The 25,024-nt window shown below is 34.5% G+C and overlaps 2 protein-coding genes across 2 annotated transcripts in view; both read left to right on the top strand.

Annotated features, from left to right (window-relative positions):
• The window catches only part of LOC139691470 (interaptin-like), a 32,727-nt gene extending 13,161 nt beyond the window's left edge, over positions 1–19,566 (top strand). Inside the window, exons 8-12 of the mRNA XM_071589292.1 lie at positions 882–1,195; positions 1,589–1,690; positions 3,441–3,500; positions 12,205–12,300; positions 19,486–19,566. Of these exons, the coding sequence (XP_071445393.1) occupies positions 882–1,195; positions 1,589–1,690; positions 3,441–3,500; positions 12,205–12,300; positions 19,486–19,566 (653 nt within the window). The remainder of the gene's footprint in view (positions 1–881; positions 1,196–1,588; positions 1,691–3,440; positions 3,501–12,204; positions 12,301–19,485) is intronic.
• A 3,205-nt stretch (positions 19,567–22,771) lies between these two features.
• Positions 22,772–24,504, top strand: Alg2 (alpha-1,3/1,6-mannosyltransferase Alg2). The gene is made up of 3 exons (XM_071589286.1): positions 22,772–23,636; positions 23,707–23,864; positions 23,972–24,504. The coding sequence occupies exons 1-3, from the start codon at positions 22,898–22,900 to the stop codon at positions 24,323–24,325; spliced, it is 1,251 nt and encodes a 416-aa protein (XP_071445387.1). The 5' UTR covers positions 22,772–22,897; the 3' UTR covers positions 24,326–24,504.
• The last annotated feature ends 520 nt before the right edge of the window (positions 24,505–25,024 follow it).

Raw genomic sequence — 25,024 nt, 5'->3', positions numbered from 1 at the left:
ACAGAAGTTAGGTGCCTGGAAAGGCATCTCACCCCAGTGGAATGGCCCATTTAGAAATGGTATCACGGTAAAAATATTGTTGGAGAAGTTAACTATCTCAATTATTTATCTCACTATACTATAATGGACTCAATTTTGAAAATGGACCCTGGCCAGGACAGGACTTCTACCACAAGGTTTCCTTCAGTAAAATATTTTTAATTTCATTCATGAACGTAACAGAATTGAAAGCGGAAACAGAAAAGGTCACAGTATGAAGGGAACAAAACAGAATAGAGGCTTGGTATGTTTGCATAATATTGAAGAAAGGAAAGAAAGAAAATACCAACCAAGGGATGCAGGGATGAAATACGTATAAATGGAAGATACTGTGTTCTCCACAAATTAAAGTAAACATGAAAGAATTATTACCTCAATCAATTAATTTCCAATAAAATAAGCTGATTATTAATATAATTATGGATATTTATTTCTGAAATTTCCACTGCTCTCCTAGCACTTTTTGAATTTTACAGAGTATATAATTCAGTATTACAACTTATCTTATTCATGCATTTCCTGGTAGAGATAACCTTTAGTTTTTAACTTATTTTATCAGATTACTGAAGTACAGGCTACTTAAGTTGGTTGAGGATATTTCTTTTATTAGTTTTGTAAAGTATATGTGTGTGTGTATTGTATGCTATGTGTTTGATAAAATGAATGTGCACAATAAATATTGATGTAGTGGTTGGTACCAATAGTAATGGTGTTGGTTAACTTTTTTAAAATAGTTAATGACTGACAAGATAAATAGGCATTTTCTGAATCTTCACATTAGCATGCTACATGTTTGTGTTACCATTAATTCTATTGTGCGTTAATTCCTCTTGGTGATCCAGGGCAAGTATTCTGTACAGAAGATGAAGAAGGGGAGTCATTCAATGCAACATTCCTGTCTGATTTGAAGGAAGGTAGATGTGATGTTCCACATAACACTGCATCCACGAACCGGAAAACCCTGGCAGTACTACAAGAACAAAATCGACAGTGTAATGTTGAAAATTATGGATTTCAGCCAATTGTCGATACCCCTACCAAAAGATTAAATGAATTAATGCGGCGTAATACCCTATGCCTTCCTCACCTGAAATCTTCCTATCCAGCAGAAACTCAAATACATGACCCACGGAACTTTTCAGAGGATTCTCTTAAGGTATTTAATATAAAATAGTTTGAATGTATGCTACTATACTTTTACTAAATTTAATTTCTCCATTTGAAAACAAAGTGATAGTCTTTGGTTTATTCATGGGTATATAATGAATATTCTTTCCTTAGAAAAATATCTATTTGAAAAATGGAAGAGGAGTATCCTGATTGTTGTTTCCTTGTGTGGAAGGTTCAGAGCCTTTCACCATCTAATCAATTATATGTTAGTGTTCAATTACAGCTCCCAAATCAAATAAGTGTAGTTATTGTCAAAGGAGCTGTTTTGTGATTTTTGTTGGATAAATCTTAAATAATTTAACCGGCAAAGAAATCCTTTTATTTAACTTTTCAGGTTTACTGCATGTGGCTTGTGTAATTAGTTTGTCATTTATTTCAGGGAAACTCTTCCCTTAAAGCCCCACTCCTTAGTGGAAATCAACCCAGAAGGTTAAGCGGAAACATCTATGGAGATTTGAGGCGAAGAAAAGATAAAGGACAGGTTGTCAACCATATAATAAAAAACAGGGTGGCCAGCAACATATGTATTAAAAAATTCAAAAAAGACAGGGAATTTAGAATGTTCAGTTAATAGAAAAATAAGCCTTTATTTCAAAGCCACCATTTTATGAGTATGGTGAAATTAACAAACTGCATAGGAAATATATTAACCTTTTACCTAATGTTATTACAGAAATTATAAGTAGGTACCTACTCTGTTATTTTACGGAGATAATGCACCAGCCGATTAAAATATGAATCTCATAGCCTTGTTCTTATACCTTGTGTCGTTCATCAGCTAGTTCTATTTTGCACATTTCTGTTGTTAATTAAATTTTCCCCAATAGTTCAACAGTATCATATTGGGAGGAGAATGTTAAAAGAGCATACTTTTTTCCACTTTTCATGCTGCCTCATTTTCATTGCTAGGCATTTTAGAAGTATTAGCACAATCAATCTGAAAGTTGAATATCACTTTTCCTTATGTATTTCATTATTACTGTAAATATTTTTAATATTTCTGTTATTTTACTAGCTGTTGTTAACTGCCCAGAATTATTTATTCTCTGGGTCTTTATGACTCAAAATGGTAGTTGAGTATTATTCACATTTGCATTCTGTTGTGTTCCACAGATTCCTAAATTTCATGATCTTATTTTACATCTTAAACTTAATAGGAATTTTATATTTGAGTGAAATTTAAAACCCCTCAGGCACAAAGAGCAAGGTTTAAAGTCTTGAAATGTAAATTTACCCTATCGTTGTTGCTGTTGACTTTGGTTATGTAGTATTGTCAATTCCCTAAGGAGGATATTTCAGTAGTCTAGGGGTTGAGCAGGGCAAGACTCTTTCAGCATTATTGATCACCACTTAAACTGGTCCTCCTATTGTATGAGCTATTTCACAAACCACTTCAGAGTTGGTGTTTGGTATGCAGTTTTTTACTCTAAGAAGTCTTATACTCTTGCAAGTCTGTGTTTTTCTGTTACACTCAAAGAAATAAGTTCCTACTCTGTCAAAAAGTTGTGAATATTTGGTGTATTGTGCTTTAATATGATGTGGACTATTTATTCTGTGTTCTGGCATTATGGGAGTATGGCCTAGGGCTTTGGTTCATGTAGTTTCTTCTTTTCATCCTCCTTCCTGGAAGTTATTAGTTCAATGAGCTACCATATTTGTGTTTTGGAGAAGGGTTGTCAAGGGTGGTGAGAAAGAACTTCAATAAATAATGAAACAGTTTCTAAGTGGAGTCACATGCCGATGTGCATGCACCTGTGAGAACTTCATTGGGTAAAAGTCATCATGATGGGGGTTTCGAACATGATCACTCTATTCAAGCGAAGTGCTTTAATGATTAAGCCATTAAGTTGGAGGGTTCAAGGTTCTAATTATGGTCAAGGTGGAAGATTGCTAGCTGTGAAATTCCTACATCATGGCACTATTTTGGTTCTTTAGTAAAGCTAATAAAAATGGGAGGTTAAGGTCTAGTATAGTCTCTGCAATTGTGTATGAGATTACAACAAGAACTACAATCCCTCCAGTAGTAAAAAGATATTTCATTATTCTGTAACAATAAAATAAAATTACTGGGGAATGTTGTGTCTATATGGAGTTTAAAATATGTTTTTAAAAGGGTTTTTTTTTAATTTTGGAAACATGAAATCACAAGAAAATTATGCTGGCCACCCTGGAAAAAGTGGCATTATAGTAGTTGTTTTAGCATTGATATTTAAGTGCAATTTATTTTCCAGATTGCTTATATGAAACCCGGGCCCCCAACCCCTGGAAAGAATCGACGCTCTTCTTTGCAGGTGAAGTGATTTGGTTCGCAAATTAAATTGCTTTTTTCTTAGTGCCTTTGAGCCAATGCTTTTCTTCAGCAGATATTGCTTGGGTGTTGCTGCTTTGATTGGTGCATGATGTTGCAGTTCTTTTTACAATTAATATTTTCTTCAAAAGTGTGATATATTCCAGTAGAATATAATTTTATTTTTATAATGGCAAATAAATGCATAAATTATATAAGTATTCTCCCAGGGCTTCATAAAATAAATGTAGCACATTTACCCCTGTTAAATTATATTTAACAGGGGTAAATGGGTAAAAGGGGTAAATTATTATCTAATCTCTCTGCCACATTTTACCTAAAAACACGTTTGTCATTTCTGTCAAAAGACTCAACCAGTGTAACATAGTTGTACTCAAACTGAAGTACAGCTAATGCATGCAAATGAAATACCACCTTCATTCTTGAACATTATTCATTTTTCATTGGCATGTTATTCATTGCAAGCAGTATTTTTTGTCTTAAATTTAATCATTCACCCAGCACACATTCTATTGCTGTAAAAATCACATTATTTCTAGTAGCAGTAGTTTTTATGGGAGGCGATGGATGGTTAAGGTCATTTGCACCATTAATGATGGATTGGAAATGAAGGGTGGACAGAAACCCGGTGTCAGTATTTGCCTTTTCTTGTCTAAAGGTGCCAAGGGGTCCACAGTTTAACATCCTATCCAACAGACATATTTCCTCAAAGTGCTCTCCACAAAGCACTTCAAGTAGGGATCAGGATACTTCAGAAAATTATTTGTTACCTCCAGGATTTGAACCTGGGCCCTCTCAGTGGGAAGCCTGTACTTAAGTCACCACACAATCTCGATTCCCACATTATTTCTAAATTCAGGGAAAAGTAAATTAAGTTATTGTTAGAAGGCCAATTCTGCACCCATTTGTAATATATCCAATATTAGTAATGTTGACTATTGACCCTGAGAAAAGTTGTGTTTTGGAGTGTTTTTGCAAGAAATGAATGTCAGTAAATCAAAGCTTTCTTAATGTATGCATGTAACTTATCGTAGCAATACACAAACATTATGGTGTGATAATGATGTGCAATGTATTAGGGAATATATTGAAATAAATTACATGTATTTGAGTATCTGTAACAAAAATGATGCAGGTTCCTATGCTTTTACTCTTAGTTTCAAATTACATATGTTATATTTAAAATTAAGCTGGTTCATAATTATAGGCTTTTACTGTAATTAATTTAGGTGTTGGCTGAGGCTTGCTTGCGTAATTTATTGTTGAAAGCTAGGTGAAAATGATGTAAATTTTAAAGGTTTCTCTTTTTCTGAGTGAATTTAAGAGGATTAAAAATTTCCTCTGTTAAAACAGAACTTAATTGAATTTATATTTGCTTCAGAACTACATGGTGAGGTAATCTGACGGAAAAGATTGAATAACTGAAGTAATGGTAGTTTTTCATGGATACAGTGATATATACCCATCTCTTTGAATACCACCATGAATGAAATCATTATTGTGTTGTTTCCAATGGTTCTTTAGCTCTCTTGAGGAGTTAAATGGAGTGGTGTGAATTCCTTCATTACTATGGTGCATTGAAACTGCATTGTATACTCTTTGTTAACTAGTACATTCCACATTGACTTAACATTGCACGGTAACATTTCCGATTAAATATGTAGTTGGCCCTTAGAGCAAGCATGGCCATACTCCTTGGTGATGATTTTTGAATTACTTAGTTTTGACAGTGAAAAACATAAATTTTATTGGTCCGAGGACTTTGCAGAGTTAAATATAGGACAAGTCAGAGAACAAATAATCAGCTGTTTCAGTGGTCTTAAGACTCCAGATATTCTTCCACACTCTAATAGCATCTATCTATCAGAAAATGCTTCAGGTATTTCTTAATTGTATTCCCAGAAGGAGCAGATTTAATGCCTGGGTGCAGTTAGTTGAAAATTTGGATGGCCACATGCACGGGACTTATATTATTCATAGCAGAAGAGTGGCAGAATAAATGTACATCAACACTCTGTTGAGTGTTATTCCAATGTACTTGAGTATTGGTGATTAGTTATTTCATACTATCCTTAACATACATCAGTAATCAATATACAGACAAGGTAAAATTAGAATTTTCAATTCTTCTAAATGAGGGGTATTTTTCCTATATACATGCCCAATACATCTTTTTTGCATGATAAAAACTCTACAGAATAGAGAGAGGAATAATAAAATTATTTATTGGGATAATCTGTGATAAAAACGAGTTAGTCTAGCTATTTAACATACAAGGAGGCTGTTTAATGAAGAGTGAATATTAGTTTTTAATTCTCATTATATGTTTATTTTAATTTTGTTATATACTTATCTAAAAATGTAATGTATGTGTAGTAAAATTTTCATTGATTTGACACAAGAATTGCATTAGGGGAAGCTGTTGGAACTTGAAACATGATCAGGTCACCTCTGGCCATGGTGGAAGTAGCATGCAACTAGTCTTACACTGGGCCGAAATTTTGCATTTACCATATCAAATTGTCAGCTGAGGCCTATATAAAGCGACAGGATGCTTATGGATGGACTGTCTTACCTGTAATGTTGGAGGTGGTTTGAAATCTTTAAAGAGGGGAGGCAAATCAATTTCAAAAAAGGTTGCTCCTGAGCTCCAGGCACTTCTTTATGAAAGTAAACATTAGCACTGCTGTGAGAGAACATTTTTGAAAAGCTTCAAGAGCACTTTCAAAAATATGGAAAATTTCATTGGTTGGTACCAATTTATTGGCAACAGAAGAATTACACATTGTGTTTGCACATCACAAGTTTTAAGACTGCAAATAACTGGATGTTTATTTGTAGCTAATGTTATTGGAAGACGAGTTACTTTCAAAGGTTATCGCTGCAGATTAAAATTGGATGCATCATTTAGCAAAACAATTGTGTGGAAATCTCTGGCATCAACAACCGAAAAAGCCAAAGTGGAAAGCTATGATCTTATCATTATCGGTGATGGAATGTTATACCAGCATGCCATACTAACAACTGTAAATGGAGCATGGGGCTATAGGGACGTACTTAAAATTCTCCAAGGCCATATCAAGTGGAAAAGGTCAGATTTCAAAGAAGCAGACTGGATGCTACCCCATAATGATAGAAGACCTCACATTGCGAATGTTGTTCCTGAATTTCTCATGAAAATCAACGTGCAGGGTTTTCTGCATCATTCGTATATTTCAGACCAAACCCTGTGCGATATTAGAAGAAAATTCTCAGCAGCAGTGGTGAGGGCTGCTGAGGGTATTTTTGAAGACCTTTCAAGAAATTGCTTTTGGCGTGTCTTTGAAGACTGAAGTGAAAGTCGCACAAGTACATCGCCTCCAATGGGTACTACTTTGAGAAGGGCCATAAAAGTTTGGAAGTGGAGTGAAGGTATGGTGTTTAAAATCATCATTCTTTGTTGAACAGCCATCATGTAAATAGAGCACTGATGTTAGGTTTTTATTTAATTCAGTTTTTATATTTAATTATAGGAAAGGATGATACATTTTCTTTTTCACACCTACCTTAGTATTTATAGTAGTATGCTAATGCTACAGTTTTACAAGTTTAACTTGGATATATATCCTCGCCCACCTCAAAAGCCTCTAATTTATGACAATACTCTGGCTTCAGGTTTGGCCAAAACCAGCTTTGGAATACATTCAGTGGCAAAATCCAGATTAAAGTCTTAATTAATCATGGTTTTACATCTTTACTTATCATACCTATGATGAAATCTTTTTCTTCGAAATACTACCCCATTGCATGAACTGCTGCTGTCTTCTGTGGTTTATAAGTTCTTAATTCTTTTGTCTTTCATGTTCCTATTGTTTCCTGTGCATGTTGTGCTTCACCATGTTTAAAATCTACCCATCTTTACTCTGCAGTTCTCATCTTTTTATCTTCACTTAAATACTTGTATGCATGTTAATCATTTCTTGGCATTTCTTACTTTTCATTTCAGTTAAAGGTTCAAATTATTATTTCTTCACTTTTCTTCCCCTTCTAGCCCTTTTGAATTTTAAGTTGTATTTCATAAAGACTAATATCAATCATAAAATGTCAGCTCCCTGGAAACCGAGTTCACAGTGCTGTTCTTAAATCATGATGTAATGTAAGGAAGGTAATGTGTGTTCATATGGAGAATAATTCCGGTGAGGTTAATATATACATTGGTGATCATACTCTTGGTTATTTTCACATGATTTGTCATAACTCCATACCCATCATGACATTTCCTTTCAGTGTAGGAACAGTAAAAAAAAGCTTAATTTCAACATATTTCGGAATGCATACCCTCTTGTAGTAGTTGTCCAATGCTGCCTTCTTGAATACCTCTTTTTCTTTGTCATTCTTTTTTCAAGTTGTTGTTTTATTTCTGATAATTCTAAAAAATTTTGTCTTGAAAGTCCCTTCGTCTAATTCCAAAGAAACTGCGGGAGATGATACAACAGTACTCCCTTCATCTAAATTCATCCAATTTTTTTTATTGCTCTGCCCCTTTTGAAACTATTTTACACTTTTTTCAGATATTAGCTTGGTTTTTAAAATCTCATTATCTCATGATGAGCAAGTAAGCATAGTACCCTTCTTTCATAATTGTCTATCACTAGTTCATCTAAGCCACATTATTTCACAACCCACTCATTCTTCATCCTTTCTCTCCTATTTTTACTATCGGAGCTCCTCAAGTGTGCTACACACTCCAAAATTTAGTTGACACTTCCTGGCATTCCCTGTTTTTATGTCCATGCAATAATGTGTACATATATGTACTCTTATTCACTTCTATTTTTGCTGTTTTAAAAAACTAATATTTTTTTCAATACACCCACTGCCTACAACCCTTCAGTTTAACTCAATATGAAATCATTCTTCTCATTCTCCTAATGCAATATGCATACTTTTATTGTGTTAAGTCTATTAAATCTTTTTTATTTGAGATATATCACATTTAATATTCCCACTATATTTCAAGAAGCATTTATTTTGTATTATTGATGTTAAAAACATTAGACAAACCACAACCTCGGATATGTTTTAAAGAATTTGATATGTAAAATCTTTTCATTGGGGATCTTTTTTACAGCTTGAGAGTGACTTGAGACTTGGACTAGATACCCAATTAACTGGATATAATTTCTAGGATTAGACAAATTAATATTTCAGCAAATCTCCCTATGTGTGTGGCCATGTGCATGTGCTAGCTTGTACTTGTTTGTGTCTCTGCAAGATGATGGGCTGAGACTGTTAGTGTTGACAAATACAAGAAAGAGACCGGATGAGAAGGCATGTGTTGCATCATTGTGAAAGATACGGTTCAAGACATTTGAATGAGGGAGTTATATGGAGGGCAGTGTGGGTGTGGACTATTGCAAAGGTTAGCAGATCCCCTGCAGGAGATAGTGGGACATTTGAAAACTGTTTTGAGGAGAGGGGGCTGTCACCTAATGAATTCTAGGGAAGAAGGTTGTGCAGAGGTTCAATGGTGTTTTGGGCATTGGGCATGGTATGTAAGGGGGAGAGTAAAGAATGGAGCGGTGATTAACAATGGAAGGTTGATAGCCACTTTGCATGAGGGAGACTTCGATGTTTTGTAAATGAAGTTTGAGTGATAAATGATTATTGTAAATTTTATGGCACAGTTTGAGATTGGATAGGGAATCATGTACATTTGGTGTGTGAAGGGGTGGCAGCTATTGAAATGGAGATGATGTTGGTGGTTGGCAGGCTGTATATGAACTGAGGTGAGGAACTAGTTGTTGGATTTCATTATCTAAAAAAGTGACATTGGTGGTGGAGGTCAGAGAGATAAATAATTGAGTCAGGAAATGAATTTGGAGAGGGAGTTGAGATTAAAAATGTCATCTATGAAGCTGACCCAGAAGAGCGATTTCACTCCCTGTAAGTTGAGGAACTTCCTCCAGAGGGCCTATAAACAAGTTGATGTACTAGGGAGCCATTCTTGTGCCTATCGCTGTGCCTTTTATCTTCAGGAATAGTTATTCTCTGAAGGAGAAGACTTTTTTCAAGCGTAAAATGGGTTATAATAAGGAGGATATCATTGGAAAAGACATAGGGAGCTGGGTGTCAAGAAAGGTAGTTCCATAGTGCAGTAAGACCCTAACTGTGGAAGTGGAAGTGAACGGAGAGGTTGCATCTTTAGTAGTCATTACAATATGGGCATGATGCAAAGCATGTGCTCTCACCCACTCATGTTTGCCATCACTGTCAGTTGCACCCCACGTTATATTTCATCGTACAGTAACTACACTTCTTTCTTTCTCTGCACTTTCTTTCACCATCTTCCAGAGGTGCCAATCGTCTTAAATGTTTGAATTAAAGGAATTTTATATGCAGCAGCTCTTGATGCAGTATTTTTTACCATGTAGACGGTTTTGATAATGTCCAAGGAAGTCCCATTTTTTTCTTATTTGGTTAGAATTGTAGGTAGTTTTTAGTGTGTACATGTGGTTTTCAATGTAAAAATGATAAATTTCACTAGGGTATTTCAATGCAACAATTTCAGAGTGTAAAAATCATTTGCCTTGACTGGGATCCCTCAATGTCCGGTTGAGTGCTTAAGCCAGTTAAGTTATCAAGGTGTCCTCTTAAACTCTGAAATTATCCCAGTCAAGACGAATGACTTTTACACTCTGAAATTGTTGCATTGAAATGCACAGTAGCGGATGACTCCATTAAAACTTACTGTTGCGGCATCTGCCGCAGTTTCTTTAGAATTTCACTTGGGTGAACAAAAATGAAGAACTAATTTGCTATAGTAAACTGCTTTCATGCAAAGTACTTTTTTCTGTGCAAAGCTTTTCTCTAATGGAGTCCAGTGAACATTACCCTTATTTATATATTCAGACATGTTTGTAATCCTCCATTGTTCACGGATGCTGTGTTATGCTCTTGTGTATGGCAAACATTTGGTCGATGCTATCCAAAAGTACTGAAATATTTGTCATTACAGAACTAACTCCATTCAAAGGAGCAGCTAGATTTAAAAAATAATTTTCATAAGTATTTTCCAGATTTCTTGACCCTAAGAAAAGAATTGCTCATGCACTGCATGCAATAGTCTATCTCAAATTAAATTAACCCCTGGTAAATCACATTGGCTAGTTTCATTAGTTTGTGTGGCCTTTTAAATTATTTTCTACATTATCATTTTGTGATTTCATATTAGTGAATTTAATAAACAAAATTTTATATAGAATATTTCGGATAGGTTTTAAGAAAAAGTTATTTTACCCCGAAATCATAAAACAATATGTAAGAATTGCAATTTTTAGTTGTTTCTTGCTCCAATATATGTAATAGTGGAAGTAACTGGCTGAGAAAAAGTGTCTTTAATTACACATATTGTTTTGATTAAAATTTAATTCTAATGCATTACATAAAGTTGTTCAATACTTCCTGTAACATTTTCTAAATTATTATTTTGAAATCAAATATCTTCTAAAATCCTGTAAAATATTTTATCATAATAGCTGTTACAGAATACTAGAAGCAAACTGCACTTTCATTTATAAAAAATATTATCATTAAGTGATTCCATTGCTGGAATATCATTTGTTAAATAATATATGTTTAACATTTTGACCGCAGAATGGAAGAATAACTCATCAGAGCACTTTTCCAATTTATAAATTTTTTTTTATTTTACAATCGGGTTTTGATGTATTACATCATGTTCAGGTACCTGCTGATTATGAAATACATTGAAACCCGTTCGTGAAATAAAAAAAGTTTTATCACGTGGAAAAGTGCTACAATCGGTTATTCATTATATTTGATTTCCACCACATCACGCCTGAAGCTACTCAAATTGTTCATAGAATGGATACTAGAAACTTCGCACTATGAAGGATATAGAGATAGGGAAGCAATTTGTACATATAGTAAGATCTGGTGCTTTCCCGGCGTATTTGATTCGTGAAGGATTCTCTGGTCTTCCACCGGGTCAAGGGTTCCATGGAACCCTTGACCTGGTGGAAGACCCGAGAATCCTTCATGAATTTGTACGTATGTCGAAAAAGTCCAGATAACACTTGTGCAGGGGTAATCTAAAATCAAAACCTGTCTAAGTGCATATTTGAATTTGAGTCGAGGTAGTGGGAAAAGCTGCTCCTGAAAAATGATAATTTTGCCATTTGAAAAACATGCTTAATATGTTTTCAACTCACCCATTGTTGATGCGGCATTGCAATATAAGCTACATCCCTATTATTCCTGACAAATGCATACTTATCGGTATTAATCTAAATAAATTATGCCATTTGTTATGTAAAAATTAAAGCCATTTTTTATATTCTTCCATGGAAAAAGATATATGGCAGGAAACTTGCACGTTATTGTGCATTTTCATGTTAAAACTATCCAAGTCATGTGCTTGTTGAGAGGTTTAGATTCTTTCCTATTGGTTTTTATACATTTCTCAACATGTTAAATAATATAATCTAAAAGAAGACATAATTAATGTTTTGAGTTTATTCCTTTAGAACGAAAATAAAATTCTTGTGGAACTAGTTTTAAAACAAAGAAAGAAATTTATCTCAAACAGTTTGCCATGTAATAAGAGGGGAATATGGAAAAACAAATAATTGCAGTCATTCCTAATGATAATCAGTTCTAAAAGTGTTTAATTTCTTGATTTTCAGGGAAACGAGCAGATACCTGAACAAAAAATCCAGTCAACACCTGGGCGTATTCTTTCATGGTTTGGGCGGAGGCGGCGATCTGTCTGGGATGCTGAGGTGAGACATCTTGGAAGAAAAAACCACAAACAACATATTTCAAATAAATGGGCATGGAGTTGGCTGTTTCTCATACTAATGCTGTTGTTTTCATGCTCATTCATGAGCAATTATTTCAATTACAAACTGTCTTTCTCCTATTTGTAATTTTTCCATTTACATAGAAGACAAGCATTGTTAAATGTAATTGTCCTGGTTTTGTTGCCTATCAGTCTAATCTATCACTAACCAAATTCTTCTGCACTCATACCAAAACCTCTTGATTACCTCTTTGAATTTTTTTTTGTAAAATTGTTTTTATCTTTTATTTCATATTTTCCTATTGTGATTCTGTTATCCTTTGGAGATAAAATAAAATGTGGTTTCTGTTTACTTAAATTAATTTTATGAAATCTTTCATGTGGGAACAGCAAGGTTCAAACGATAGACATACACATATAGATAATCACATATTAAATATTTATACATTATATTAACAAAATGGTGCAATTATTTTTTTATATTATTGAATATTAGATTGTTGGTTGGTGTGGGGTAGCCTTTAACATGTTCCCTGAGCACTCGGACCTCTTGATCCATTGTGACAACTCCCATTTCAAACCGTCAACCACATACATGCAGGTGTCAAGAGCTTTATGGTAGAGGTATGGATGTTACCAATCCAACCTCTCCGGTTCAAATTTGCTTAACTGTGGTGATCTAACAGCTACCATTGTTTTAATATGGCTAAGTAGGCCCTTGCTCATATTGTCGGTATTGGAACACTTACTAAACCATTGTTTACTTCTTTATACTATCCAATATTTTGTGTCGCCAGTCCATTTAGTTTTTCTTGATACATTGCCTATCTTGAAAAGTTTCCAATTTTTCTTAGAAACATCCATGATCTTTCACCTTCTGCTGCATTATTAGGCATAGTTTGATAAAATTAAAAGCACAATCGCAGTTTGCAGAAAAATGTTAAGGAATCTTATGTCAATAATTTAAGTAAATCCACAGGTTTTTTGTGATCCTTTTTTAAAGTGGATATGTAAGCATGCCTCAGCAGTAGTGCAATAATTTCATCCCTTGCTTTAAGCTCTTCTATCTCATGCTATAATTGTACCCTTTTATAAAACCAAATTCTTCTGATCCATTTCTTTAAATTCACCTGGCTCTTCAAATCAATTGCCACTTGAAGAAATTGCTTGTAATCAACACAAGTCTATATATTATTAGATTGTTAATTTTGCCAAGAATATTTAGATGAAACTAATCTCCTGTAGCTGTTTGATCTTGTCATTGATAATTTACTTCAAATTCTGTTTTGAATTAATTTTCAGTTGCAATAGTTGTATACTTAACAAGGTTTGTCTTAGATTTTTTAATTTGTTCTAAGTTTTTGATGAACCTCCCAAGATTTTCTTTTTCTTCATCCAATGTTGTGAGATTCGGTAGTGGTATTCATTTGATCTATTTCCACTGGTCCCATTAGCATATTGACATAAGAACATATCCAAATATTGGCAAATACTTTTTTGAACTGGAATTTTCCTGCATCAAGAGAAAGCTTCCTTAAATTGTTTTCATTTGAAGCAGACTTCAAATGTAGAGAAATTGGTTTCACTGCCCAGCCTTACTGACTTATTTTTCATTTTTTTGTAAGAAATATGTTGTTACTTATATTTTCAACCGCCCATCATCTTGGACTTAGGGTATCATAAATTTTTTAGATATTACCAAAGAAATGTATGGTTTCTTTTCAAGATTCTATTGAATCACTTGTGCGAAGATTTATATTTTGAGTTTCATATCCCAAGAATGAAAATAGCTAATTTCATGCAAAAGAACTGCTCACCTACTATTTTATTTTCCTGGCACATTAGCTCTATTATTTTAGGCTTGTCCCACACAGATTTTATAATTCAATTTTGTTACTGTAGTAAATTTAAAAGTTAGCAAGCAATTTTAGATATTTGATCTGAAAAATTATCGAAAGTATAAAAAACTATTCTGTTCAAATTACAGCTTGTAAACTTTGCATAATGATTGAATTATGTTTTTTGTTTCTAATGTGATGCATTTGGAGTTGAATTAGCAATAATAGATGCATATATAGCCTTATTCACTTTCACAGTGATTGTGTGTTGAACAAAGAACACACAAATATTTATAAACTTCTATATTCTTGTGTAAAGAAAATTTTATATTGCTCTATCATCAAAAGCACTTTAATGTGAATTTTACCATTAAACTTGATTCTATTTGAAAAAATGTTCGTAAGATGTTATGCATTCTTCTAACTTTTTCTAATAGTTTTCTGTGTCATTTTATCTGCAACACATGTAGATGGAAGTATCTTCTCATTCAGGATTAAATATGGTGGATAATGAATTGATTAGTTTTTTGATGCAGTGGAATAATCTATATTACCCATATATAACCATTTGGAAGTATTCTTGAGAGTAAATTTTATGAAAATGCATGATTTTGTGCATTTTTTCCTATATTTAATAAAATTTCAGACCACTTAATTCTCAAAAATAATGTTAATTGACCTAGATTTTTTTGATTAAGTATTCTGATATCTGAAACTTCCTTGTTTCAACAGTCAATTTTCTTTCAGCTGTCATTTCTTCATTATTCTGATAAATCTGTGTGTTGTTGATCTGAGATGTTCACAGTCATTAAATCTATCTTGGAACCTTGTTTCAGCTCAACAGTATTCCTATTTAGGAGGACTATTCTATCTTCTAATTCAGTTTTGTCAATGTTTCGCACTTCTGTTTCATCTCTACAGATGTCACAGTTGCATTACACCTGCCATTACTTTCTATTTTGAAAATTTTTTCTTTTTCTGCAGTGAACTCGTCAAAAAATGCCAGGTCAATTTTTCCATAGTGAATTCTGTCATTTTTTCTTGTATCACTCTCAAATTCTTTCATTTAAAATATCTTATTAAAATTTTATGTTTAATATTAAGTTTTCCTTTTTAAGCTAACTGAATAGGCATATTTTTTACTCATAATTTATGAGTGCACTTGTCAGAATGAGAATATTGTTAACAAAAAGCATGAACAGCATTAAAGTATACAAATATATTATATCTGACATACTGGGTCATACATTTCTAAATTGCAGTAGTCTATTGTAGGGTGGACCCTGACACCACACATTACTGTACTCACATCATTTCCCAGCAGTGGTTCACCCCACACTCGCTGCGGTCACCGAAAGCTCTCCTTCACTCTACACTCCCAATGTCCCTCCAACTCCCTACCTTTTCTCCCTCTTTATATTGATCCTCTTGGTTTGTATGCCTTATACCTCAAGATGACTCAATGAGTTGAAATGCATAATTTGTTAAAACTTTATTTTGTGGAAAAGTGGTAAAAGTCTCTTTATTTATTTATACATGGAGCCCTTCTGCCACATCAAGCAGGAAACTGTGAATTTTAACATTTGATTGAACCTCTGGCATTAATATTAGTCTATCATTGAATACGAAGTCATGTAGGATGAGTGAAGGAGAGAGGGGAGGATGCCCAGCAAAAGCAGAACCAGTGAAATTTTCAATTAGCTCGGGTGCGAGGTGGAGAGGCAATGAGGGGATGTGGGCAGAGGTCAGCAGATCTAATGAGTGGACAGGTTTTACATTAGGCTTGGTTGCAAGTCAAGGAGGAAATCTGTTATGAGGCCGAGCCAAAGGGTTGGTGAATCTTGAGGATTTTCTCAAATTGGTGGGTTGTCAATATGTGGGAAAGGGACATTGGGGCAGGAGAGAAGAGGTCGTCATTGTCTAAATTAGGGAAGAGTTATCTGAGAAAGGTCTTTAGATTGCGCGATCCAGGGAAGTAGGTGGTGTATAGGCCCTGCATCAGTTATGGGGTTGTTTTTCCGTGATGTGTAACATTGGGTGCAATGGCAGATTTTATTTTGCAGGAGCCTTTCTGGGTAACCACTTTTATGGAGTGCAATATGGAGATTGTGAAGGTATTCAGTAAGGAAGGTTGTGAAGTTACAAATCCAATGTCCGCAGATCATGAGAGAATTGGGAATGAAGTGTTTAGTGTTGGGTTGGGTGGTAGCTGCTATAATGGAGGTATTTCTGGTGGATAGTAGGTTTGGTATACACAGAATTGGTGTATTTGTGGTTGTGGAGCGAAATGTCAGTGTCAAGAAAGGTGATGGTGCAGTCAGGAATGGAAGAAGTGAATTGGACAGTGAAAGAAGAATTTAGGGCTGATATGAAATTGTTGAGGGACTCCAAGCCATGTGTCTAGAGGACAATATCATCTATGTAGTGGACCCAGAAAAATGGTTTGTAATAGTTGCGAAATGAATGTCTATTCAACCTAACCCATGAAGGTACCATCCTCATTCCCATCACAGTGCTTCTGATTTGTAGGGTAAAACTGTTTTGGAAAGAAAATGCATTTTTTGTGAGGAGGAAAGTGGCTACGTTAAAGGAAATTTCAGTCAAAGGACACAGGCGAGGGCCGTTGGGAGATATAATGTTGGTGGGAGGATAAGTCTGCCAATTTCCTCTTCAAAAGCATAATTCATCTTCTCTTATGCAACTAATGTCCATCTTTCTATATTTACCAGTGCATTACTCCCATGTCCCTTCACACGTGAAATCCAATAACCTTTCCTTCGATCAGTGTTTTTCTCTAAACATCCTCAAATCTTTCCCCAAATCCAGTACCATACTAAGGTAAGAACTCATTAATCCACCTATATATGTGAATTCAGATCTTTTGAAAGTCTCAGGCTCAGCTTTCACTGTTAGACCATCTGCTCCTCCCTTCCCATGCTTTTCCCCTCCACAACCCTTGCATTCCTTCCACCGAAATATATCTACACACACACAAAACCAGGTAGCCACTCAGCACTTGAGCCCTATTTCATGATTCATGCTGGCTTGCACATGAATCCACGACTCTCATCATTATAGTTCAAATTAATTGTAAACCTAAGGTTCTTTTAGGCGTACTGGTGTACTCTCATTCATGTAAACACCAAATAATGTTTGGGTGATTTTTCCAAACAACCTAAGGTCAAAACTATTTTTTAATGAAGTTAAAACTCAAGTTCCCAGGGTTTCCTATGCAATCACCATTTTAATTTGTGAATATAGACATCCTATGGTTGTTAAGACCTTAGTAAATTGACATATTCATAAATTTCTGAAACATATTATTAAATAACATTTCAGTTTCTAGTGTACAAGGTTAACCAACATAAAAACATCCATACTAGATTCATTGTGGTACATCTATGTCCCTAGCAGGTCCTGCATTTGTTTACTTAGAATTTGAGTTGTTAAGGAAATTGCTGATATTTACTAAGGCTGCATCCTAATCTTCCACACTCCATAGCTATGGTTTCCATAGATAATAAGTAGAAAACTGATTGACCTCATTTTTATTGCTACCAACACCAATTTGGTAAAATCTTTACCAATTTTATAACAAAACCAGCAAAATTTAATGAAAATAATATAAGGTATGCCTTTTATTAATTTACACACTGATAACCTCTATTGCCATTTTTTATGATGTAGGTTTTAATTATTTCATATCCAAATCCCTAAGCTCTTTTGCTCCAGGCTACCTAAATAATCAAAAGGTATTGAATATTCACTCTCTAATTTATTTCTAATGCAGGGGCTGATTTATGTCTGATAGTAAAGCAGACATTTTCTTTAATTGAAACCTATTCCCTTCTGACAGATACTCTGTGTGAACACAATTGGCAAATAAAATAAACAAGTGGCCTTGTCAGTTGTGCAGTTTTTTCATACTAGCGGCCATCATAAGAAAGTATTAATGAATTAATTGAGTTTATATAATAAGCAAGGATTATAATTATTAACAGTACTCTACATGATTGGCCAGATTTTTTATGGAACCCAAGAATCAGCACTATTCCATTTATACCATTTTTTTATTATTTCAAGGCAGATGCAAAGACATTATAATAATAATGTTGTATAACTAGTGCCTACTTCTATTTAACCAATTCTTTTTTGAAATGTAGGATTTAAAGTTAAGAATTAAAGGAATTCATATATTTGTATTTTCAAACATTTGACCGTAGGGTCCTGAAAAAGGGGCATTAACCTGCCTAATTCCAGCATCAATAAAGCATCCTAAATGATAGTTTATTACATGTGTGTATTTCCTGAATTTTAAGATAACTTTACATCACATTAATTTTGTCTCCTGAAATGTCATTGCCTTGGAATTAGTTGCTAACATTTATCATGTTGGTAAAACTTGGTGCTATTTCATCACTGATAGAGATTGATAATACAGCTTCCCTGCTCCTGTAATTTTTTCTCTTCAAGCCGGTAGCATACGGAAAAATCAATTTTAGCTTAAATTTCAATGCATGAAAAATATTAATTATTTACAGGGTTGACACGTTATATGTGATCTAGATCATAATTTTTTTTAAATATATGCAAGTTTTATATTTGCAACTTGTGTCATTGTCACAAATTATTTCCCTACCTCTATGGCAACCCTAAATAAGGATGATGATCTAATGTAGAGGTAGGTAAGCCCTTATAAATTATATTCACCAAAGCATTGTTAGCCATACCGATTTCAAGTGCACTGAAATCATGTAGAAAACTTATGTAACCTAATAGGTGAAATGTGATTAAGTATGATGTAATTCTCCCAATGCTCTTTCTGTGGAAGGTTATTTAATTTGGCATGAAAGTAGATTAAAATATTGTCAAACACTATGCTCTTGTTCAGTTTGATATTAAATGTATAGAAATAGGTCATCACTGTAATATGGACCACAATCAATATGTAAATTCCTTCTCACACTTGCTACCATATGAATAAAAGGGAAGGGATAGCAGGAATAGTACCTATGTTTTTAAGTCTGCTCTAACGATGTATCACATTAGTGATTATTAATATTATGATATTAAAGATTGGATGCTGATTCCCATGATATTGTAAATGGATTGTCTAGCCATAGGCAATATTTTTCTTTTAACGTTTATTAGTGCTCAGTATTTTTATGTATCCACAACTAACTATATCTCATGTAGAAAGTAGGAGAAAGAAATTCTGGGGAAGAATTGCTCCATAATTTACCATTTTTAAGCAAAGTTACATTCTGCACTTCAATCTGCTTCACTTTTGTTTCATGTTAAAAAAATTCATTTCATTCTATCCTCAGAACATTCCAGACACTCCTCGAATGAAGCAGAAGGGAATGTTACGCCGACCTGGAGATAGGCAGGAACATGATGGTTCCTAAAAGATGTAGCAGTTGTACACATGTTTTTTAGACCTTACTTCAAGAAGTATTTTTATAATTTTTCATTCTCATTTTTCTAAGTGCTTATTAAAAATATTTTTTGGTTGCATTGTCAAGTACATCTGAAATATTTTAATTGTAATAATTTTTATGAATGCAAATATTTATGTACAAAGTAAAAGTAAAATTTTTTATCAAATTAACTATCAGATTTTTATATTCATAATGATACAGATTCCACCTGGTGTCCAAAGTTGTCACTGACAACATGCTGACTAAATCATATGGGATGAAATTGCATCAACCCCTTTAAATAAATTATGGGAAAAGTGTCCTAATGATTTACCACCAAAAGTAAGTAGCAGGAATTGGACATAGTAACTTAATATATTTTAATTATAAGACCTTATCACCGTTACTTTATGTGGCTTATATGATTCTAATATGTATTTTTTATTTATTTATATTATTGCTTCATTCATCATAAGCTGATTTGGTGTGGTTTCATCATAAAAAATATATCAATTTCGTTAGTATACACAAAATTTATTTGACCTCTTGGGAGAATGAAAATTGTTTGCATTATTCTCTTTAGCCTCGTCATGAATAATTTAATTTTAGAGGTTTTCGATACAAGTTTATGCTTAGCTTATTTATATAATATGAAACCCCTGCAAAGTGGTTACCGTTAGATGTCAGGTTGTTATGTTGGGAGAGCCAAGGAAATTTATTACTGTATCATAGACTGTGTCCATCCAAAACCTATATTAACCAATGGAATCCATCCACAAATTTTATTTGCTTCTAGTGCTCATAGCAATAGATATTTTTTCACTGGAGACTTTATTAAATGGTAAATAGACTCTCATCCTTTATCCTGACTAATATGAGTTAATGGTGACAATGAAGCAAAAATACAACTTAATTGGCAAATATTCAGCCACACTTCACTGGTAATAGTTAAATTTGATTTTTCAGAAAATTATGTCCCGCACCAAGCTCTATGCATTTACATATATGTAGTTATTTCTTTTTCCTTGGGTATGTATGATATGCTGTGATGGTGTTCAAAACAAGTGTCAGTTATTATCAAACCTTTTCATTTACTTTATCTCTACAATCATTCCTAAACAATACTCTCCCTCCCATTGTTTCCTTCGCCGACCATTAAAAATGCCAAGAAAAGAGGTAGGTACTAGTTGTAATACAAATTTGAGAGTAGAAGGGTGAAAACTGTTGGGGAAATGTGTGTGGCTCTTAAAAATTGAAATCAAGAACTTCAAAAGGAGCAATGGGAAAAGTAAACATGGCAATAATTTTTAAAAGCATGGAGAGATGATGAGAGGTTAGAGGCAAGAAGGAGATGGAAAGATAGAATTGTGAAAGAGAACCTATAGAAATAAGTTGCGACACTAGTGAAGATTGACAGAAAGAGCAGTGTGATGATGAGGAATTACATAGACATGGGAAATAGGGTGCATAAAATATGGAGAAGCTGAAGAAAAAATGTACTACCACTTAGAAAATGGAAGGATTTGACTATGTTACCGGAAGAAATTCATGGTTGGTGAAAAGAACTTGGCCATATATGACATGGATGAAGATAGCCTGGTTCCAATAATAACTGGCAAGGTTATTCTCAAGTCAATATTGATTTTATTATTAACTCAATGCTGATATTTGAGTAAAATAGCTGAAGATCCACAGGTGTGGAAGCTAGACAACAGAATAGAAGTAGTACCCATGGCCAAGTTGAAACCCTCTTCGTTCAAATAATAACTGATCATAGTAAGAGAAAAAGGCAGTTAGAATTGATAATATCCCTGCAAAAATACGTCACAGAATTTGGGAAATGAAAGAGATTTTTTTGAATTTTCCTCTAGAGTTTATCAGAAAGGAGTTTGTCTGGAAGATTTCATTATGTCAGTTTCGCTCCCACCCCAAAATAGAGGAAATTGTCAGGGTGTGGTAATTAAAGGACAGTTTTTGTCACATGTAGAAAAGGTAGCACTGACGTACGTCAATTTATATTATCGCAAAACACAGGCAAAGGTCTATTTCACTTATAAAAGGGGAGTAAATATTTGAAGCCATTACACAAATGAAAAGATTCACTGAAAAATAATATCCCTATTTCAGTAAAACGTAATGGTACAATGCAGTTCAGGTAATCTTCGGGTACTATATGATACTCCTAAGTGGTGAAGCGGGTAATTGTGTGTTTCATGGATTTGGGAAGTTATTCCTATTACCATTATAACTATGTCCTAAAAGTCGAAAAGCATTTGATATTTTTAAGCTCATTTAATGCCATGGGTAAAAGGGCTGCACACCTAATAGTCTAGAGAAAGTATTTTATTTATATATACCCTGCAAACCACTGCCAGGGGGTGATTACACACCAGACTAATATTACCCTACCGCGGTCGGACAATGTCATTATTATCCCTTATCGTTCGAGGATCCATCTGTTCAAAGCTTCGATCTGTAATGTAACCTTCGCTCCGTGAGTGATTTCCAGCCACTAAGTTAATCAAAACAACGTTTTACAAATCTAGCTCCTATACGTTGCACGTGATCCGATACGGCAATCAATCAAACTTCGTGAGGATCCCATATTTAACGGCGTATTCTAAATGAGGCCTAACCGGCGAAAAGTAACATTTCTCTTTCACATTTACCCAGTACTCTTCTGATAAATCTTAATTCTTTGTCTGCTTGTCCACACGTTCCCCGAATGTGTCGCTTCCAGGAGAGGTCGTGAGTGAGGGTAACGCCTGGGTATTTAATTGAGTCTACACATTCCAGTTCGGTGTTCCCGATGCAGTAGGCGTTCGGGTGGGAAATTGCTCAAAAAATGTATAAGAAGCGGAGAGAGATTTCCGTTGTTTTATTATCCTGAAAAAGTTTCCATTATGAACTGAAGGTCCGAACATTGCAATTGGTCTCTATAGTTTTACATGAGAGATAAAGCTCATTTGTGTCAGTGTGTAATAAATGCAACGCATAGTCAAACATCTTAGGAGACCCTAAAACTTTTGAGAACGGAAACACATGTTTCTACTCGATTAAACATCAATTTAAAGTATAAAAATACAGCGGGTCGCTGAAGACCTGTCTTGAACTAGACGCCATCACACCTAGACCTATCTTAGCACACGCTTTTTATGTTTTCGTTTTTCATATGTCAGCTTTAGACGTCAGGTGGTTTATTTAACAGCTTACATGAGACGTGAAGTTTACTCGTAGAAGACAGTGTATCCTGAGTGAACATTTTCGTTGCCCATGCGGTGACAAGAATCGTTTCCATTTCTTTGGCTCATCTTAAAAAATGGTTAAAGTAACATTTCTTCACCCGGACTTGGGTATCGGTGGTGCTGAACGACTGGTTGTCGACGCTGCCCTAGCTCTAAAGATGAAAGGTCACAATGTCAGCTTTGTAACGACTCATCACGACAGTTCTCACTGTTTCGAAGAAACGAAAGATGGTACTTTTGATGTGAAAGTGGTTGGCGATTGGATACCTCGACATTTTTTTGGCCGATTGTATGCGCTATTTGCTTATATACGTATGATATACGCCGCGTTTTATTTGGCATTTTTCATTGATCAGTGCCCAGATGTTGTATTTTGTGATTTGGTGTCTGCATGTGTTCCAGTGCTGAGAATGAACAAAAAACTGCGTGTTCTATTCTATTGCCATTTTCCTGACCAGTTGTTAAGTAGACCGGAGGGGAACTTGAAGAGATTATATAGGATTCCTATAAACTGGCTGGAAGAAGTTTCAACTGGATATGCCCATAAAGTTCTCGTTAACAGTAATTTTACGGCGAATGTGTTTGAATCAACGTTCACAAGGCTAGCCGGTAAAGTGAAACCCTCCGTTCTTTATCCTTGTGTGGATATTTCAAAGTTTGAGATTGTGCCATTGGATAAGAGGATAGACGTACTAAGAGAAATTGGCATCCCCAGTAACGCAACTCTGTTACTTTCAATAAATAGGTATGAGAGGAAAAAGAATTTATCTTTGGCGATTGATGCGTTGAAATACGTGAAGAATGCCATTCCAGGTAATAAAGCTACTTTAAAGCTGCCTTACAAAAATTAGTAGATTTGTTACCAATGCTTTCTTTCTTACAGAGAAATTGTGGACCTCTGTGTACCTTGTAATGGCTGGTGGATATGATATTAGACTAAATGAAAATATTGATCATCTGAAGGAATTGGATGCATACTCGGAGGACTTGGGTGTTGCTGATAAAGTTGTCTTCTTAAAGTCTCCCACAGACGCTACAAAGGTTGGTATTTTGCTGAAAGCTAGATCAATAATTATATATCTTTAATTTGAGTGCGTATGAGAACGTTTTTCCTAAAGAATCCGTCATTGATTGTTATTTAATTAAAGGTGGCTTTGCTGCAGAGTGCTTGCTGTTTGCTTTATACTCCGACTGGCGAACACTTCGGAATTGTTCCCATCGAGGCAATGAGTTCCGGCTGCCCTGTGGTTGCTGTGAACATTGGAGGTCCAACTGAGACGGTTATCGATGGGCTTACAGGCTTTCTTTGTAAACCATCACCAGAATCATTTGCTGAAGCAATGGTTAAATTTATTTCAGATAAAAATTTGACCCACAGAATGGGAGAAGAAGGAAAAAAGCATGTAAAATCATCTTTTTCTAGTGAAGCCTTTGGAGACTCATTGAATGCAGAAATTGAATCACTGCTTACAGACTCCAAACCTGCATTAAAGAATAATTAACTGCTTTGGTTATTTTTTACCTTTAGTGTGTTTTGTATTTCTTTTGATAATTTGTGGAATCATTTATTACCATTACCTAGTTTACTGGTTATCTTTGGAATATACGTAATTTTGTCAAATTTCTGTGATGATAATTTTCAGTGTTTATATGCAATTTTCCAATAAAGGATGACAAATACCTTTAGAAAAATCAGTTTTTCAATTTGGATATTTATTAGCAATAGATTAATTCCTTAATTTCAATTATTACGATCTAGATTATTAATTCTCACATGCTATACAGTACGGATAGGGATCTTCCTGGGCATAAGAAAGGAAATTCTGATTACTGGCATTTTAAAGGTGCAATGAGAAACATCTATGTAGATGAGATTCTGGCAAGATGGAAAAATACATGAAGGAACCATGTGGTCAAGATATTAACCAGTAAGTTTAGATATAGAGTGCATATATATCTATAATGATTGGGATGAGTTGGAAAGGTACATAAGGAAATAAAATTGAGGAAGTTGGGAATGGATAACACCCCTGGAAGAACTAATCAGGAGTGGAGAGTCACCTGTAATATCTGGAATTCCCCAGGGTAGTGTCATATCTATTAAAATTTTTATTGATGATTTTGCCTCCCTACAAGCCCATACCCCATCTTTATGCCAAAGACTAAATTATTTAAGCAAGTTCATACTGTTCCCAACTGCC

Source organism: Hetaerina americana, unplaced genomic scaffold (genome assembly GCF_022747635.1).
Source record: "Hetaerina americana unplaced genomic scaffold, ioHetAmer1.1.p SCAF_36, whole genome shotgun sequence".
In the NCBI taxonomy this organism is placed as follows: Eukaryota; Metazoa; Arthropoda; class Insecta; order Odonata; family Calopterygidae; genus Hetaerina; species Hetaerina americana.
The sequence above is the reverse complement of the archived record's forward strand: the minus strand, read 5'-3'. Positions and strand labels throughout refer to the sequence as shown.